The sequence below is a fragment of the Cinclus cinclus genome, chromosome Z, assembly GCF_963662255.1.
Source record: "Cinclus cinclus chromosome Z, bCinCin1.1, whole genome shotgun sequence".
Lineage (NCBI taxonomy): Eukaryota > Metazoa > Chordata > Aves > Passeriformes > Cinclidae > Cinclus > Cinclus cinclus.
Window position 1 is genome coordinate 14569688 of NC_085084.1, and position 18544 is coordinate 14588231.

At 41.5% G+C, this 18544-nt stretch overlaps 1 protein-coding gene across 1 annotated transcript; it reads left to right on the forward strand.

Annotated features, from left to right (window-relative positions):
- Positions 1–1827: 1827 nt before the first annotated feature.
- ZFAND5 (zinc finger AN1-type containing 5) lies at positions 1828–16937 on the forward strand. Its single transcript, XM_062512844.1, has 6 exons — positions 1828–1927; positions 4856–5013; positions 5418–5529; positions 5938–6035; positions 14959–15084; positions 15335–16937. Exons 2-6 carry the CDS (start codon positions 4863–4865, stop codon positions 15481–15483), a joined length of 636 nt encoding a protein of 211 aa, XP_062368828.1. The 5' UTR covers positions 1828–1927; positions 4856–4862; the 3' UTR covers positions 15484–16937.
- The last annotated feature ends 1607 nt before the right edge of the window (positions 16938–18544 follow it).

The window sequence follows — 18544 nt, forward strand, 5'->3', positions numbered from 1 at the left end:
GAGCAGAATGTGAAGATTTGCACACAGAGAATACTATGCCAAATAGTCCAAGAATTGACATGACTTTTGGGAGCAGAGCAAACTCCAAAGATTAAAGTAAAATGAGGCTGGACAAGATGATGTGTCATTAGCACAACAAGGAGAGGAAATTGAGAAGCACTGGCCAGGATCAACACAGTCAGCTTCATTGTTCACAACACAGAGATTCACAACTCAGCACACCTTAAATTACACCATATTAATAATAATTCTAATATTACCATAATATGAATAATTATAATAATTAACTATTATCTTGCTGTGCCTTTGAATGGGAGTTTACAACACTTTCAGTAGTACACAGAAAAAGAGCATGAAGACCCTGTAGTCTAGTTATTCTCTACATTTCTTTTAGTCCCTACAATGAAGCCATACGTCAAATGTCAGCATTACCAAAGAAAGTAGCAGGGAGAAAGTACTGGCAGTCTTTTACTATGCTTCCTAGGTTAAATCTTAAAATTATATGCCATAAAGTCATCCAATGCATTTTAGAGAAGAATCTGTGGGAAAGATGGTCACTCATCCCTCTGTTGGACTGCACACTACACATGTCTAAAAACAATGTATGTCCACCTAAAAGTTTTAGGAGTACTACACCTCAAGTCTCTTCAGAGGGCAGATGTCCTTCATCAGGTGAGCTTACAGACTTTCAAAGGAGTGTGTGGAACCCTAGCCACATTCTTGAAGAATTCACAACATTCAACCAGAAACAACAGCTGTAAGACAATGGAAGCAGTATGTTTCTGCTCTATAATGAGTATGTTCATCAGAGAAGACATCTTTAAAAATGTGTCGCTTGAACCAGTCACCCATTTCCTCAGAAGGCAACTTGCTTGTGATGCTGCTAAGCAAACAAAGGTCAAAAATATTGTCCTCTTCTGAAGCTTCTTGCGGTAGAATCCTAGGGTTACCCAGGCAGTGTCCTCTTTTTACGGGCCCCTGACATTCCAAACATCACAAGTTAAAAAAGGTCGCCAAAGCAGTTTTTGTGAATCTCACGGTATTTTTGAAGGTAATAACCTCTTAGAGGATAAGATTCCATCCAAAATGGGAAGTAGAATTAGCTCACTATCACTGGATTAAGTAAAATGTATAGTTACTTCCTTATTCTTTCTTTTCTGTGAAGCTCTGCTCTTCAGAGCAGTATAAGGACTATGTTGTCAGACAACGGGCAATGAAATGTATAACCGGCTATTTAAATTGGAAGTTCTCTTCCCTTTCGGAGCAACGCTCCTGCATTTTCACTTTCCATCTCACAAGACGCCTGGATCCGATAGGCAAATATAGGACAAACAGAAAGAAATACCCAAGAAAACTGTATCATAAAGGCAATCCGCGTTCTCTAAGGCTGGACAGGCCGCAGTGTGCCGGCGCTGAGGCACTCGGTCCCTCGGACACCTAGCGGTAAGCAGGCGCTCCGCCGGCGCGGACCCTTCCCCGCCCCGGGCTCCCGCGCTCCCTCACGTGGCCCTGGGGAGAACGGCCAGCGCGGCACCGGCACCGCCCCGCAGCGGCGACGGGCGGAGTGCGGGGCGGCGGCACGTATGCACCGGCGGGCGGGCAGGGGGAGGAGCCGTCCCCGCCGGGCGGGCTGGGCTCCTCCCTCCTCCTCCTCCTCTTCCTCCTCCTCCTCGTCGCCGTCTTCTTCCTCACCCTCTCCGCTTACCAGCCTCCAGCGCTTTTCCGCTGCCCGCCTTCCACGCACGGCGGGTCCCGCCTCGCGCCGCTGCCGACACGGCCGCCGCTGCCGCTGCGGGAACAAAGGAGCGAAGCGGCGGCGGCGCGGCCGCCAGCCCCGCAACCCCGGCTCTCGTCGCAGACTCCCGGAGCAATCCGCGGCCCCTTCTCCGGCACCCGCCGCGGGGTTTGTGGCCCCCGCCGGGAACAGGTGGGCGAGGGGTGGCAGGCTGGGCTCTGCTCCGCGGGGCCTTTACCGCGGCGGGGTGTGCCCGGGCCTCCTCTTGGGCGGCGTCGTGGCTTTCGGCTTTCGGCGGGGCCGGTGCAGGGCAGTGCAGGCGGCGAGACAATGAGGTTCCTGTGCCTGGCGTCGGCGTGGGGCCGACCGTGACTCAGGCGGTTGCGAGGAGCGGCCCGGCCGGACATCCCCGCCTGCTGCCGCCGCTCCTCAGCCCGGCAGGCTCGCGGGTCTTTTGTGTCCGGGTGCCGGAGGAGGCGGAGGGGGTGGGCGACGCAGTTAGGACGCGCGGCACTGCGAACACTTGGCTGGGCCCCCCCTTTGTCTGAGTCAGCCGCCGGACTGCACCCGGCTGGGGAGCGCTCTGTGCCGGTTCGGTTCCCCCGTACCGACGCTGGGCTCTGCCTCGCCCGAGTGCGGACGTGAGCGGCGAGTGACCCGCGCAGCCCTTGTGCATCCTCCTTTTGTTTTGTTCTGTGTTTCTCCTGCTTATTGCGATCCCTCTTCGGGAGGAGGATGTTGAGGCAATTGGTTAATTAGGTCGGTGAGCCCGTTGCTAACGCGATGCCCGCGTTCTGGGGCTGGTTTCGGCGCGCGTTGGGGCCCTCGTTTTTGTCGTTAGGCCGGCAGTGTGGGGTTGCCCGGCGGGACGGCGGCAGCCCGGCCATGGCCTCGGGGCCGAAGGGGTGACTGAGGTGCGAGGCCGGGGTTGCCAACGCGATTTGCCCTCCCCTTCCTCCGAGCTGGGCTGGTGACGGCGGGGATGCTGGTAGAAGGAGACCTGTTTCACTTATGTTTTTTCCCTCCTTTCGAAGAGGAGCGGTTGGATGTAACCCTACCCGCCCTAGGTTGCGGGACGCATTTGTGGAGCGATGGTTGCCCCGGGGCGCTGCTCGCTAGAGGCGGCGGGCTGATGATGCCGCATTTTCTGGGCTGCAAGTCAACACCCGCTCTCCCCTGGAAGGGAAGGGCAGTCGGATTTCGCCGGCGCCTCCTCCCGCCGGAGCCGGTGGCCTGCGGGAGATATAAATAGGGACTGACTTCAGCGGGGGCGGCCGGGCGGCCCGGGCCCGTCACGCCGCCGCCTGACAGGCGGAAGCGCAGGCGCTCGCCCGCCCATGTGACCGACCCGCCGCGACAGCGCCGAGCTCGGTCCGGGCTCGGCCGGGGTGCGTGCTCCCCAGCGGTGTTCACGCTGTTCCGAGTCGCCTTGAAAGTGAGCCCGGGTGAAACCCCGGCCGCCTCCCGCAGCTTGGAAAAGCAGGGCCTGTTCAGCGTTGGGTAGCAACGACTTGATCGTTCCGTTAGGGGCATGCGTTTCAGGTAGTGGGAGACTCTGCGGACCGAAGGAGCTGCTTAGTGCCTAGTTTGTACTAGAATATTAGAGTTGGCACCTAAAAGCAACGTTTAATAAGTGATGAAGTTTGTCTCAGCGCACTAACTTGGAAATTAAGCAGGTCAGTTGGCAGTGCATTTAACAGCACGTTGATGTTAACCTGATTAGTAACAAAAGGGCAGAAGTAGTCTTGTTTTGCATTATATAGGCATAGGTCTACATCTTGTCAAAGATGACAAGAAGTTTTTACGTTTCCTCTAGGTGGGTCAGGCTTTTGCTAGCTCCCTTGACTGGTGTGTTTGTAAAACTGTATCAGAATAAGTGTGAAGCCGTGTTGTAGCCAGAAAGGATGCTATTTATACCTGGAAGATGTTATAATCCTATAAATAGTACAGCTATTTGGACCTGGAAAATTAGGTCCTGTGACCACCAGCAGATGAGATGAATTTCGCTTGTTTACTTTCTCCTGATTTTGGTTTACTGTGATCACAGAAGTTTAGTTTTAGCTAAAGGCACCTGTCAGTTACAGTGGTAGGGAAACATAAGGTTACTACTTGCAGTGTAGAGCAAGTAGAGCTCTCTTAATTAGAAGCATTTTTCTTTATACTGTAACAAATTCACTTTTGGCATTTTTGACTTCTACTAAGTCTCAGCTGCCAAATATTTCTTACTGTGACAGTTTCTGAATAGGAAAACAGCAATCCAAAATTTATACTAAAATGTCTTCAGATGCCATATGTACGGCTTCTACTAAATTTAAATTTTAGTGCAATATTATTACATGTCCTCAATTTGTAGCAAATGCCTGATTACTGTGTTCCAGTTTTATTGCCCTTGGGAAGCAAGGATTTGGATGCTGTGCAGGTTTCTACTAACTTTGCTTTGCAGAGGTTAACAGGCAGTGAAGGTGAAAACAGTATTTCTAACATGCTTAACACTGTCTGCCTCTGGGAGGCTTAGAAGTCCTGACACAACTCGATTAGAGAAGTCTTTTTTTTTGTAAATGTGTAAGCTAAGTGGTAGGACATACTCAACAGTTTGGAGTTGTTAATGTTGTCTCCCTTGGAAAAGTGTTGTGAGAGTAAGTATTGCTAATTGTGGAATTAGCCTCAAAATTATGTGAGATCAGTACTGAAAAAGCAGGTCTTTTCTGCTGGAGTCCAGCAAAAAAATAAGCTAAGTTATTTGCTAGAACTGTGTTGTGGGTATGAACTTAGTGTTATTTATTCTGTATATCCCTATTAGTTCTCAGAAGCTGGTACTTAAGTTTGGCTCTCAAATTCAATTACCCTGCGCATGTAGTTCAGTGCTCAGCAAGTATATTATTTCTCAATATTAGTATGACAACACTTTTTCTTGTCTTAAAGGTTCATAATGATGTTATTTAGCAATAAATTGTGGTATTGAATGGTGTATTAATGTTCATATAACCCTCTAAGAATGGTGATATCACTTGGTGGGGCAGGGTGAGCAGACACAATTCTTTTCATTCTTAATACTTTTAACCCTGTAATTGATTTTGGCGACATGCCGGCTCCTAATGCAGTTTTTGGTTTTATTTACAGCATCGAGATGACTCAGGAGACAAACCAGACCCCAGGGCCTATGCTGTGTAGTACAGGATGTGGATTTTATGGAAATCCTAGGACAAATGGGATGTGTTCTGTTTGCTACAAAGAACATCTTCAGCGACAGCAGAATAGTGGTAGAATCAGCCCAATGGGTAAGGGAGTGGGGAGTTCTTGGGGTTTTCTTTATTTCTTTTGAATTAAAATGTACAGGGGATTAGAAGGAATACTAAAACATTTTTAGGAGAACTTCTGAAAGCTGAACTGAAAGAATGAATATTCAAAGAGAATACTACTTTAAAGCACAGTAAAGATTAAAAAAAAAATCTATGTAATGTGTTCTGGTTTGCTTGGCATTCAACTGTAACTTGCTTTTCCACTTCTGTTAGCATTTTCTTATGCAATCTGCATTTTGATTATTAAGTAAAATGTGTCTTTTAGTGAAAAATAATAAGCACTAGCATTGAAAATTGTATGCAGGCAGTTCATAACTGTACAGGAGACTGATAAATGTGTTTTCTGCAATTTGTTCATAACTTGTCAAATTCTTGTTACACAGGAACAGCCAATGGTTCAAACAGTCCTACCTCAGACTCTGCATCTGTACAGAGAGCAGACACTAGCTTAAACAACTGTGAAGGTGCTGCTGGCAGCACATCTGAAAAAACAAGGTAAAATTAAGGTTGCATTGTGACAGTTGAATGAGCTGTGAGCGTGCAGGAAAGCTTGCAGCAATCGTGTCCTGTTGCAGTGACTATCTGCAGAGGAAAAAGGACCTGACAGGGCTCTGTGAATCCATGTAAATTTAAAAAATCATTCAGCTTTTGGTGTTGTAGTGCTGTAGTAAAAAGAATGTTTTTTGTTTATCTATAGAACTAATTTGTTACAGGCTTGCCTGTTTTCTTCTGGGGAAACTACAATAGAATCAAGAAGTGTGTTTTGAAGATAGTAGAAGTATAGGTCAGGAAAATGTGTCAGTAGTGACTGAACCAATAGTTCATTAACGAGTCTGCACAATTCAAGCTCTTATTATGAATGTAAAACTGGTGTAAATTATGTGTTTCACTGTGTTTAAACAGAAACGTGCCTGTTGCCGCTTTGCCTGTAACACAGCAAATGACAGAAATGAGCATTTCAAGAGAGGAAGAATTAACGCCGAAAACAGAGACTGAGCCAGGTATGTTCTCAGAGTGACACTGGGCATAACCAGTGACTTAACAGGAGTGGAGGGTTTGTTTACTTTCTGAGCAGCCGTCTTCTGTTATGGTGGTGATCTTAAGAAATGCATTTAAGATGCTTTTGAGTACTGTCTCATCAGAATCAAGAAAGAGGACTAGTTCCAGAGCAGATTTAAAATATATGTTAATTTTTAGTAAAATAATTGACATTTAATGAGGGTATTTTTAGATCCCTAACATTTGTTTTTAAAAATGAGGCACTCTAAAATCATATTAAGGCAAAGTGTTCAGTTTTAAAGTCAAACTGTTGGGATTTAGTATATTATCTAGGAGAACAATTCCAGCTGATTCATGGCAGTCAAAATGGCTTATTGTATTTTGAGAAGGGTACTTAATAAATTCCATTCTACAGAGGAGTGAGGCTGTGGGGGAAGGGAGAATGAATGGTTTAGAAACATCAACAGAAGTTGCTTAGCGTTCTTGAGTAAATACGGTGGTTATAACCAATGTATTGTTTCAGGGATGTAGGGTAGTTGCAGCTTTAATTGCTTTGTGTGAATTGTCCATTTAACAGTTTTGTTCACAGCTGGATAGTTGTAGCTGGAGTAGTAAAACTTCAATGTGTAAACTGCTTCTTAGGGTGAGGCAGAGAGGGAGGGGCAGCTTTCTTAACCTAACTAGTGAACAACTGAATTCATACCAGTTTGTTCAAATGGATACCTTAACGCACTTGTTTTGTACTTTAACAAACCCAGACATTTTTTTTGCCAGATCTGAAACAGTTTTTAAAAAACTGTGTAGTAGGAAGTCTGTTTACTCAGGCTGAAGATAAAAATCTATTTTTTTCAGTTTTGAAGTCATTGAGAGGAAAATGGCATCAGATGCTACTCAACACTGTATCAAAGTAATTTTTATCTAGTTATGTCTTTGCCAACAGAGATTGGTCTGTCACTTGATGTTTGATTGCTCAGTATTTGTACAGAGGGTTTTACCATTTTCTTAAGTCATGCTAAGTCGAAGTTCTGTGCCATGAACTAAAGTACTAAAGTACATATGCAATATATTGGGTTTTTTCTTTAGGTATGGACTAAAAGGGAGTTTTTGCAATTACTAAATTTCTGTATCTGGTGTCATCTAAAGAGGCTTTCATTATGTGACTGAAAAGTAATTTTGACTTTGCAACAATATTCATTAACCCGTTTTGCCATGTTATGAAATCCCACTGGAATATGTCAAGAAGGAAATAGAAATACATAAAATGATAGTAGTACAGAAGTAATAGGTGATTTTACTTTTCTTAGAACTGTTGTCATTTTGCCAGCTGTAAAGACAGTGTGTAGTTATTGTTGATATATAACCTGTTTATCAGTTACTGTGGGTCAGCTGTATGATAGGTTGCACAGCTCACCATTGATTAGAAAGGGGAAAAATCCAAAGCAGCCCAAAGATACTTAGGAATTGTAGTAAATTGTCTCAGAGCATGAAACCTGTAAAAGCCGTCACAGGCTTGTGTAGAGAGGATTGGAAGTATTACCAGAGAACTTAAATAGCCTCTGGAAAAAACTTGGAAGAACTGAACTACCTCCTGAGAGAACATACCTGTAAATTCATGAGGCAGCCCCAGCTGCTCTAATGCCCAAGTTCCCTTTTAAGTATTATTGTTTGGCAGAGATCCTAGACAGCATAAGATAATGTCCTTATATATTAATCTTAGGGTTTGTTGGGCATCTTAAATCAACAGTGCTGGCTATATTTAGTGGTACATTACCCTGCATCTTGCAGGCAAGAGAAACTGGCCTAGACTTTTATGAAAAAAAATTCCTGTTGTGTTTAGGCTAGGCAGATTTTTTATCTTCCGTTTTTCCAGTAGCATCTGTTACGTGTTGATCTCGCAAGGACAAACTGGAACAATGGTAAATAATTCATATCGCCTAATAGCAACAAAAGTTAATACTTTCTTTGAGGTGTGATTCACTAAGATAATGCAGTCATGGAGTTGTTAATGAAACAGTGTAGCTGTAAACATGGTCTGACGCTAGGGACAATTTCATAACCAGGTGGTAATAGATCATGGACTGTATCTTGAACAGTATGAAGTCACATTGTCTTCTGCCAGATGTTCATTAGCAAACGAAATTTTGTATGATTCTCTTATGAATCAGAAAGTTTAAAAGAAGGATTACCTCTGGCAAACTAATTGTTTTTTGCAGTCTTGTAGCATAAAATTATACTTTTTTAAGATTGAAACAACTGACTGATGGTGGAAAAGTTGAGGAAAAACTTAAACTGAAGTTTGGCAAGCTTATTTCTCTTGATTTTGTTGGGATTTTGTTTTTTTCTTCTTTGCTCAGGTTGAGTTTATTTACAATCTAGATTTGACTGGTGCTAAGACAAGTAATTGTACCTTAGCATCTGAAGAAAGGCATTTTGGATGTGACTCGGTTGTAACTCGCATGGTTGTTTTCTTGTAACTAGTTGTGGTGGGCTGAGTCTGACTGGTTGCCACACACCCAGCAAAGCCTCTCTATCACTCCCCTCCACAGCTGGACAAGGGAGAGAAAGTAAAATGAGGGAATAATGGCTTGAGATAAGGATGTGGAGTGATCACTCACCAAATACCATCACAGCAAAACCAACTTGAATTAGAGAGATGGAGTTTATCATTAACTAGATCAGAGCAGGATAATGAGAAGTAAACATGGACCTTAAAAACACCTTCCCCTCACCCCTCTTTACACACTCTCCCCACCTGCTCTGTACTTCCTACCCCAGTGGTGCCAGAAGCCAGGGAATAGATGGGGATTATGGTCAGTTCATCCCCTCAGACTCTTCCTGCTTAGGGTCAGGTCCCTCCCATTGAAGAGAGTTCTCCGTTAACTTCTCCAGCATGAGGCCATATCATGAGCATCAACTTCCTGAGAGCTGCTGCAGCATAAGTCTGTCCTGTGGGGAATGGCTCCCATCAAATTGCCACAGTGTGGGTTGCTTTTCCATGAGATGCAGTCCTTCAAGGACAGGCTGCTCCAGCACAGGAGCAGAGCTCCTTTCTTCACAGGTCTCCCATGGGGTCACAGCCTCCCTTCAGGCATCCCCCTCACACATCTGGTGTGAGGCCCCTCCATGGGCTGTAGGTGGATCACTGCATCCCTGTGGATCCCCATGGGCTGCAGGGGCCCAGCTGCCTCACCATGGTCTGCACCGTGGGTTGCAGGGGAATCTCAGCTCCAATACCTGGAGCACCTCCTTCCCCTTCCCTACTGACCTTGGTATCTCTCTGTAGAGGAGACGAATCCCTCTGCAGATATTCCTGTGAGGGCCCCCTAGCACTTTCTTTGAGATAAGAAAAACTATTTGCTTAGAATGACTCATGTTAGAAAAAATGTAAGCTCTTCTTCTTATCTTTTTAGAGTATTATTTGGTTAGGTTTGATTCTTTATAATTGGTTGTCCCAAACAAAGAAAGATAATGTAGTTGGCCAAAATGTGTTAACCCTGTTTTCCATTGGTTTACTTGTGATCCCCTCAAACCCTATAAAAGTACATGTGTGATCCCCCATCTTTGGATTTGTAGCCTGACCCCTACACGGACGATAATAAAGCCTGTGGAAAAAGTCTGAGCTGCTTTTTATGGTCTTTTTATGCTGGCTGGAAACTACAGGTTTCTGTGAGAAACCATGAAGCTGAGTGCCTGAAAGGCCAGCACTCACAAATCTTGTAACTTTCCCCTGCCCAACAACAACAGGGCGGGGGCACAACAAAAGTTACATCTCCCCAGGGTTCTTTTCACCTGTTCTCACTCCTCCTAGGTTGGCGTAGCAGTTGTAGTTCATGAGCAAAAGCTTGTTGAGACATAATAGGTACTGCCCATCTGTCCAGACCAAAGTTGTATGTACAAGCACTTCATTGTCTTAGACTAAGCCCAGCTGGCAGCTAAGTACTATGCAGCCACTCACTCACTTCTTGCTCCCCAGTGGCAAGGACAGCTGGGGGGGGGAATGACACTGTGGGTTAAGATAAAAAAAATCTTAATTATTAAAACAAAGTAAAATAAGCAATACTGATGATAATTACAATATAATTGTAATGAAAAGAGGAGAAAGAGGAATAAATTCCAGAAACTTCACAAGTTTCTTCATACATTTGGTCACCACCTGCTGACCTATGCCCAGCTCATTTCCCAGCAGTGACTGGCAGCTCACAATCAACAACCCTCATTCTTATATTGGGAGAGGTGTTCTGTTGTGTGGAATATTCCTTTGGCTAGTTCATTCAGGCCAGCTGTCCCAGTGGTGCTCCATCCTGGCTTTTTGTGCACCTATTTGCTCTCAGAACACATGAAACTGAGAATCTTTGTTTTAAACTAAAAGCACTATTTAGCAAAACTTAAAACATTAGTTTCATTAATATTATCAGCATTATTCTCATCAATATGAGAATATTGAATATTGAATCCAAAATAAAGCACTGTACCAGCTATCGAGACTAAAATTTGTTTATCCCAGCTGAAACCAGGACAATTGTGCTAATATGCAGTATAAGAATTGTTTCTAGTACTTCTACTACTACTGCTATTGTTTGAGCTCCAGATCTGCAGAAATGCATCTAATGTCTTTTGGATAACTTCTGTCTCTACCTTTTCTGTCTCTTGTTTTGTTTTTCCATTTCTTCAATGGTGGGAGTTGGCAGTTATCTTCATCAAGTCGCATCATCAAATTAAATCTTCCCTGCTCTCAAAAATTTGTGCCACTGTTATCCCTGAAGTTTAAGGTGTATAGATGTTACTTTGGTGGATTTTTCTTTCACCAGAGAAGCTTCTAAAAATTGTATTCTGTTACTTTTGAATCCATTTCTGGTCACTTTTGATATGGGGAATCTTAGAAAATAGTACTGATTTATTTTCAACATGTTTTCTTCGACTGAAACATTAGATTCATTCCTTTCCAATGTGAAATCTGTGTAATACTGATAAGATGCATGCTTTTTTTGAAGCAGCCATGCTGCTTGGTATTAGAAAAATTGCTGACAGCTTTGGGCATTCTATTCTTAGAGTGGTTTTTAATTTTGAATGGCACTCCCATGAATCTAAGAAGAATTTTATTCCCCATGTTTGTTACATGTAGATTGAGTAGCTGTTGTACTTTGTCATGTGGCTGACTGGTTCCATCAGTGGCTTTGCTGCTCCTCTTGTAAAGATCTGTTCTATCTTTGGGCTAAATTTGAAGGAAACTCATGATGAAATGTCTGTATTTGTATAAACTTTTTCAGGCACCCTTCTGCAGTACAGGATTATGTTAGTCTTTATCATTAATTTCCTAGGATAATAGTCATCATTGGGCATGATGGTACTGCATCTTTATAGTGCCTACAGGCAAAAATTTAAGACCAAAATAGTAGTTAATAAACTACTACCCAGTTCTGAAAAACAGTTGTTCCTAAATTTTTTGGCTTTGTAGTTGGAGAACTGATCTGGTAAGATTTGAGTGTAGTAATCTTGGCAGGTCTTGAGCCAGAGACAGGAAGGGGCATGACTGAAGTGATGGAGAGGGCCACACAGAGCCATAGAACCATTTAGGTTGGAAAGGGCTTTAAAGACTATGTAGTTCCAACCCCTCTGTTTCTGTACATCACTATTCTTGGAGTAAAGAATTTCTGCCTAACATCTAATATAATTCTCTCTTGTAATTAAAAAATGTTTTCCCATGTCTTATCACTATCTGTCCATTTATAAAGCTGTCCTTCTGTTTTATAAAACCTCTAAGCTTGGAAAGGCTCCAGTAAGGTGTTCCTAGAGCCTTGTCATCTCCATGCTGAACAACCCTATCTCTCTCAGACTGACTTCATAGGAGAGGTGCTTCAGCCCCCTGATCATCTTTGTGGCCCTCCTCTGGTGTTAACCCAGATTCACATCTTTCCTGTGCCAAGGACTCCAGAGCTGGATTCAGCACTCCAGGTGGGGTGCTACTTAGAGTAGCAGAGTAGAAGGACAGGTCTTGAGTCCATTACTTGAGTCCATTTCTTGAGTTTGTCCAGTTCTCCTTGTCTGGCATCAGTTCCTGTGTGCTGAGGGTGCACTTAATCCCACTGTCTGTCTAACTGGTGAAGATACTCAAGAGCAGGGGTCCCAAGACAGAACCCTGAGGGACACCACTCATCACTAGTCTCTACCTGGACACAGAGCCATTGACCTCTGTGGCTGTGTCCATCTTGTGAATTCCTTATCCACCACATAATCCATCCTTCAAATCCATGTTTCTCCAGTTTGTAGATGAGGATGAGAAAGTGCATGCATGCCAGTAAGAGCTTTTTCACAGTGGTGAGAAGTTTTAGTGGTGAGATGTTTGCTTCATCTGAACACTGTTAGTAGTGAGGAAGCAGGTTAACAGGTACAAATAACCACTATTTTCCAGCTTTTGGCATTTTTTCAACTACCTGTTCTGCAGTAATGCATAAATAATTTTGAGCACTTTGATTAACACTGATTTCTGGCATGAATTTAATTTAATATCTTGAGGGCTGGAATTGTGCTTGCCCAGGTGGATTTGTCTTTCATGTTAAAGGAAGCCTTTTGTGACAAGCAACTGTAAGAACAGTGCTTTGATTTAGATGGGCTCCTGATGTCATGGCAGAACAACTACAGTGTTCAATATTTTTCATCTATAGGTACATGAAAAAGGAGTTTTACTCTGAGGTTTTGGGGACAGGGCAGGCAGCTTTTTCTTCTTGTCCTTGTCATTACTCAGAAGCACATTTATGAACATTTAACATCATAAAACCCAATCAGATTAGTCTGCGGGCATAAAATAATAGAAGAATCCTTTATTCTTGGAAAGTAATAAATGTTTAGTTTGGATTTAGGGAGCTGAGTCCCTTCTTGTCTTGGTACCTTTTAGTGACCATTATTGCATGTCATATACTGCTTTTCCTCCTTGGAAGATGTTTTAGTTGTGGGGGGAGGATCCTGTTCAGCAGCCCTTTGAGGAAATGTGCTGCTGCAGTTCCTTAGGATCACTTGCATCACTTTACCCCTTGTGGCCTGCCATTGGTGCAGTTTCTTGATGCAAAGGTGGAAGTATACCTGTAGTAATTGGTAACATTTTCCCTAGATGAATGTGTTCTCAGATACTTTGTTTTGTGCTAAGAGTGATCTACTAAGCAGTCTCATTGCCTTGGTAATTGATGGGAAGTTGCTGTTTTAATTTTTGCTTCCTTGTTGACATGTGTTAGGCAGTGATATATATAAATGGTTCTCTTCTCATTTTCTCTTAGTGTATGTTGTGTCTTTATGTCACTGTTGATTTGCCCCTCCCTCTCCCCCCCGCCCCATCTTTTGCATATGATTGAAACGGCATGTGTGCTCCCAGGGCTCAAACTTTTAAATTGGTTCTGATGTGGATGAAGCTTTCCCTTAGCTAACTGCATGCTACATCACAATGTGTGTGTTTCCGGTTCCTCTTATTCATCTGCCTTGGCTTAAAATTAACATTTCATTTTGAAACAGACTAGCAATATAACAAATCTTTTAAAACAGGATTTGACTATGCTTCTGGGGAAGGTGTTTAATAATTTTATTTATTTTAAAGCCATAGGTGATGGCTGTTAGCCAAGGTGCATAACATCCAACAGCTGCAGTCAGTTTGTGATATTGCTGTCTGTTAAGCCAATTTTTGGCCACAGGTCTCTGGTAGACAAACTGGTACTGAGCACTGATTTTTTTTTTTAGGATTTCAAGAGAAGTTCAGAGTGTCATGTTTGTTCATCTAGAAAATCTTCAACAAAACAAATGGTTCTCGCAAAAGAAATTATAAAATATGTGTGATGTGACTAGAAAACCAGGTTGCAGACTATCTTAGTTATTCATTATGAGTGTTGCTATGATGTGGAAGTATAGGAAAATATTAGCAGTCATTTGTTTTAAAAAATCTAATCTAACAAACGATATTTGTATGAAGTTGATTGCAAATATGTCCTTGAGGCTTATATGCTCTGTTTATTGTGAAATGCATTTTGCAGCTAGTAGGCTTTCTGATAGGTGTTATCAAATACTGGGAGTGTTCAGCAAACTTTTACCAAGAGCAGGTGTTAGAGTTTTGTGCAAGTGCATCTCTTAGCTTTCCTTAGTTTCAGTTTTGGATATGAAGAAGATATCAATTTAAAAAATTAAAATTTTTGGGGAAAAAAAAGTTTTTCCAATAAAACAATCATTTCTAAAGGTGTTCTAAAGATGTCTAAAGAGGTAATTGAGAAAGTATTCATTTTGAACACTGAAACTGAATAAATTACAAAAACTACAGATATCCAATACAGATCTTCACTTTGTTATTTAAACGTGCTCTTTTGAACTGTATATTTTGTAGCTGTGTTCTGGATCTGTCACAGAATTGAAAGCTTCCTAGCTGCTGTCTTCATGAACTGCTTTAGATGCCTGACTTCACTGCAGAAGTGGCAAAACAACCCAGTACTATAGCAGGAACACATTACTGAATTTCATTTTTTCTACACTATGTTCCTGTTAGTTGTATTTCCTAGAGAGGTATCTGTGTTCAGCCACTCTAGCTGTACAGTTACTGTTACAGTGTTAGATTGTTACTTGATCATATGGTTTATCCAAATATAAAATGTGTACATGGAATTTCTATTATGCTTTTCAGGCCCATATAGGTATAATTGAATGCCATATATCTTCTAGCTGGTTGAAATGTGGGGGAAAATCTGAGTGTCTCAAGTAGAGTCAGAAGGGATGAATAAAGTAGCTAAAAATCCTTATTTCTGATTCACATTTTTGGACTAGCCTATGTAGTATTTTTGGCAACAAATATCAGGGTCTTAATTGGTGAATTAGTCCTTAATGTATGCATACTACTGGATGCCTAGTGAAGTCAAGAAAAGCAAATTTAACCCTTATTTCCTTTGCGTGCTTTAACAGTTGTTACTCAACCAAGCCCATCAGTTTCTCAACCTGGTACTTCAGAGAGTGAAGAGAGAGCTGCTGAACTGCCAAAACCAAAGAAGAACAGATGTTTCATGTGCAGGAAGAAGGTTGGTCTTACAGGTATGAGAATACTGTCAGTTTTAAACTTGCATGATTAGTTAACTCTTGATAGATTAAACTTGACAAAATGTGTTCTGTTAAATTTATCAGCTTCTTTACAATTCACACAACTTAGTAAATCCATTTATTGTTTTCTTACTCTGTATGTCATAGTAGACAAACATATCCCCTTGTTGTGACTGCATCCTTAATTAACATCTTAATTAAAAACTAATCTTCCTAATAATGTTGTTCTTTTTTCTGTGCACAGGATTTGACTGCCGATGTGGAAACCTATTTTGTGGACTTCACCGTTACTCTGACAAGCATAACTGCCCTTATGATTACAAAGCGGAAGCTGCAGCAAAAATCAGAAAAGAGAATCCAGTTGTGGTGGCTGAAAAAATTCAGAGAATATAAATTAATGTGCTTGTGAAAAGACTGACTTTTTGTGGGGCTTTTTTTTCCAATACATCCTAAAAAAAACATGAAAAGAGCAGGTGCATGGTCATTTTCCTTTGTTTTCCAAAGTTTTACTTCTAGTCCTGTCTGTCTAAATAATACTTCAAATGTTTGGGTGTTTGGTACAGGCAGAATTGGATAGATACAGCCCTTGAAAATATATATATGCCCTCCCCAGAATAGATGGATGATCAGAAACCTGGACAGGAATACACATGCACAGAGGACAGACTCTAGTTCACATGTGCCAAATAGATATATGCAATCTGCATGTGTGCAGCAGCTCTGCCTTTTGAGATGTGCATGAGGTATATGTTATATGCCTGTTTTGGAGAACGATACTTTAATACAGTTGGCAGTCTACTTCTATCATTTAAAATCTCATTCTATTTTTAGTTGCCACACTCCATTTTATTTTTCCAGCAGAAAGCGAGCTGTATAGAGGGGTCCACCATCCCAGTAAGGTCTTTGCCATATTTAAGTCACTTAACAACTGCACTGAGAAAAAATCAGATATATATAAGAAGAAAACTGTTTTGTAAAAGATTACATTGCCTTTAAAATCTTGAAAATTTCCCAAAGGAAATGTCCTGTTAGGAGCTTATGAACTGGCCTGCAACAGAGTTGTCTGCTTTTCCTTGCATAGCTAAAAATGTTGTGTAGCAGAATATTGTAAGATTGGTCTTCAAAAAACAGTTACAAATGTTTCTAGAATTATCACAGCATCTCTGTCAAGCAACACAGGTCTAAATAAGTTGCTGAAAACTAGAGCAGTTTATTATTCATGTACTACTTATGTTCTGTGTGTTCCAAGTTCAAAAGAATATTAGGAATTAATTTTTCTAGTTTTAAGTGTAGCAGTTGCACCGTTCTGCATGGAAAACCATACCTAACATGGCTGCTGTAGACTTAAATGGTAGCTGGAACCACTCTTGGAGGGCTGCTTTATAATTTTTAATTGTACTTGGGTATAGGACTGTAGTGTTCTTGGGTGTATTGCATGGGCTGCGTTATCTACGGCATTGTACAATAACAACTCTAGAAAAGGCAGTATTCTTCACTGATGCTTGTCTGGTAATATATATCACTTCTGTGTTATAATGGAAGGGGTTTTTGTGATGTATGAAACTTGTGGTTTTTATATAAACAAATACGGTTTAGACTAGTGTTGTGGTAATGCCTGTTCTCATCTGTAAATAGTTACATACGTACACAAGGCGCTACTCCTGACCTGATTTTTGTTGCTGGTGTCAGTCTTTGTTTTTATTTCACTATTAAAAGCGTCAGGTTTTCGCTTCTAACTTTGTTCTTCTGAGTTATTAGATATGCAAACATGTACAGATAGTTCATATTTATGTATTGCACATAAGCTACCCGGCATCTATGCTATATTGTATTATGTAAATAATAAAAATAATGTACAGAAGGAGATAATTCATTTTATAGTAGTTCATTGGTTTTAGTTCTTGCTGTAATGAGAATATGACCTTGCAGATGCTGAAGTGCAAAGTTTAATATAAGTTCTTACAGATGTTGTCTTATGCATAAGTTTGCCTCTGTGCGTATGTGGATATACCAGCTTTTTTTGAGACAAATTGCATGAGCAACTGGAGTACAGTTAACTTAACTTCTTGATGACCTGACAAAAATGCCAGTAAAAACAATGTGCTTTAAAGGGAGAAAAACAAAGTATTAGCAATGAACTTCCAGTGGATCTGTCATGATAAAGCACTGACTAAACTATTCTGTCCACATCTTCACCAGCAGACTTCAGCAGAGTTACTGTCAGTTTCAGCAACCAAATATAGGTGGTAAATATACTCTGTTTATCCTTTCCAGTGAGACAGAAAAGGATACAGTACACAGCACATGTTGCAATGGAGGAAGACCTATTCAATACTGGATGATCCATAAAAATTGCTTATATCAGAAATGGGTAATGTGTATCTCACCAGTCAGCTGATAGTCAATATGACAAGTTAATACTCTAGCCACTGTGTGTACCTCCAGTAAGAGGACACAGGCGTGCTCCAGGACTTTGTCACAGAACTGCTTTAAAGCACCAAAATTACAATATTTTGACCTTTTGTATTAATGCAACATCAGCAACTCCACTACAGCATAAAGTTGTTGGCTTTTTTTTATTTTTTTTTTTTTATCTGAGAATGCCCTGTAGCCAAATGTATGAGGAACTGGTTGGTTTGATACTTTCTTGGCTAGAGTGGTTTAGGACCGGTACTAGAACTGATATATTTAGTTAACAATTATGATGGTCTCAATCTCAGTCTGATTTTTTTCTGTACAAAGGTTGTACTTGTGAACACTTGTTGAAATATTTGATCTTGGCACACCTGTACAGGAAAGCATGGAACAAAAAACATCTTTTCTGTAAAATTGTGAATTGTATTGTGTTGGTTACACTTGAGTGGGGTTATAAGCCTGTCCTCCAGTCCACAGCCTGGCCAGAGTTTTGTTCTTTTCATAGTGCATATAGTGTGTATAATCACTTCTGAGCTCTGATTCTGTTGAGGCTCACTAAACGAAGGAAGGGATGGTTGTTTGAAGAGAGAAGGAAGGTATTGACAAAGTATGTGGATGGGGACACGATTTAAACTTAGGTGCAAACACTGGTACATCTTCCAAGAAAGAAACATAGTTTCTTCACATATCCTCACTTAACATTTGCCAGTTGTACTGACATATTTTAACTCATGCATAAACACAGTTTTCTGGGAAGAATCTCACTCTGTTGAAAACAATGTTACTAGATGATGGTGACTTTATTGGTTAGGAAATAAAAAGGACCAGATCAACATATGGGCAAGTGAAAACACCTAGGTCATGATTTCATAATCTTCAATCTCAGAAATGCTTGCTCAGCTCCTAGTGCTATGGCTGTGCACTACTGTGTTCCACAGGATTCTGGGCAAACTTAAAAGCTGTTACTGTTAAACCTGAAATTTGGAATGTAAGGATGGCCTTCCTGTAGTGATGATGAGCTGCCAGATGCTTTGGTTGT

Excerpts from the sequence above, each read along its gene's own strand:
- ZFAND5 (XM_062512844.1), top strand. The coding sequence starts at position 4,863 with ATGACTCAGGAGACAAACCAGACCCCAGGGCCTATGCTGTGTAGTACA. Across the intron at positions 5,530-5,937 it reads AGCACATCTGAAAAAACAAG|AAACGTGCCTGTTGCCGCTT; the intron begins GTAAAATTAAGG and ends GTGTTTAAACAG. Across the intron at positions 6,036-14,958 it reads GAAAACAGAGACTGAGCCAG|TTGTTACTCAACCAAGCCCA; the intron begins GTATGTTCTCAG and ends GTGCTTTAACAG.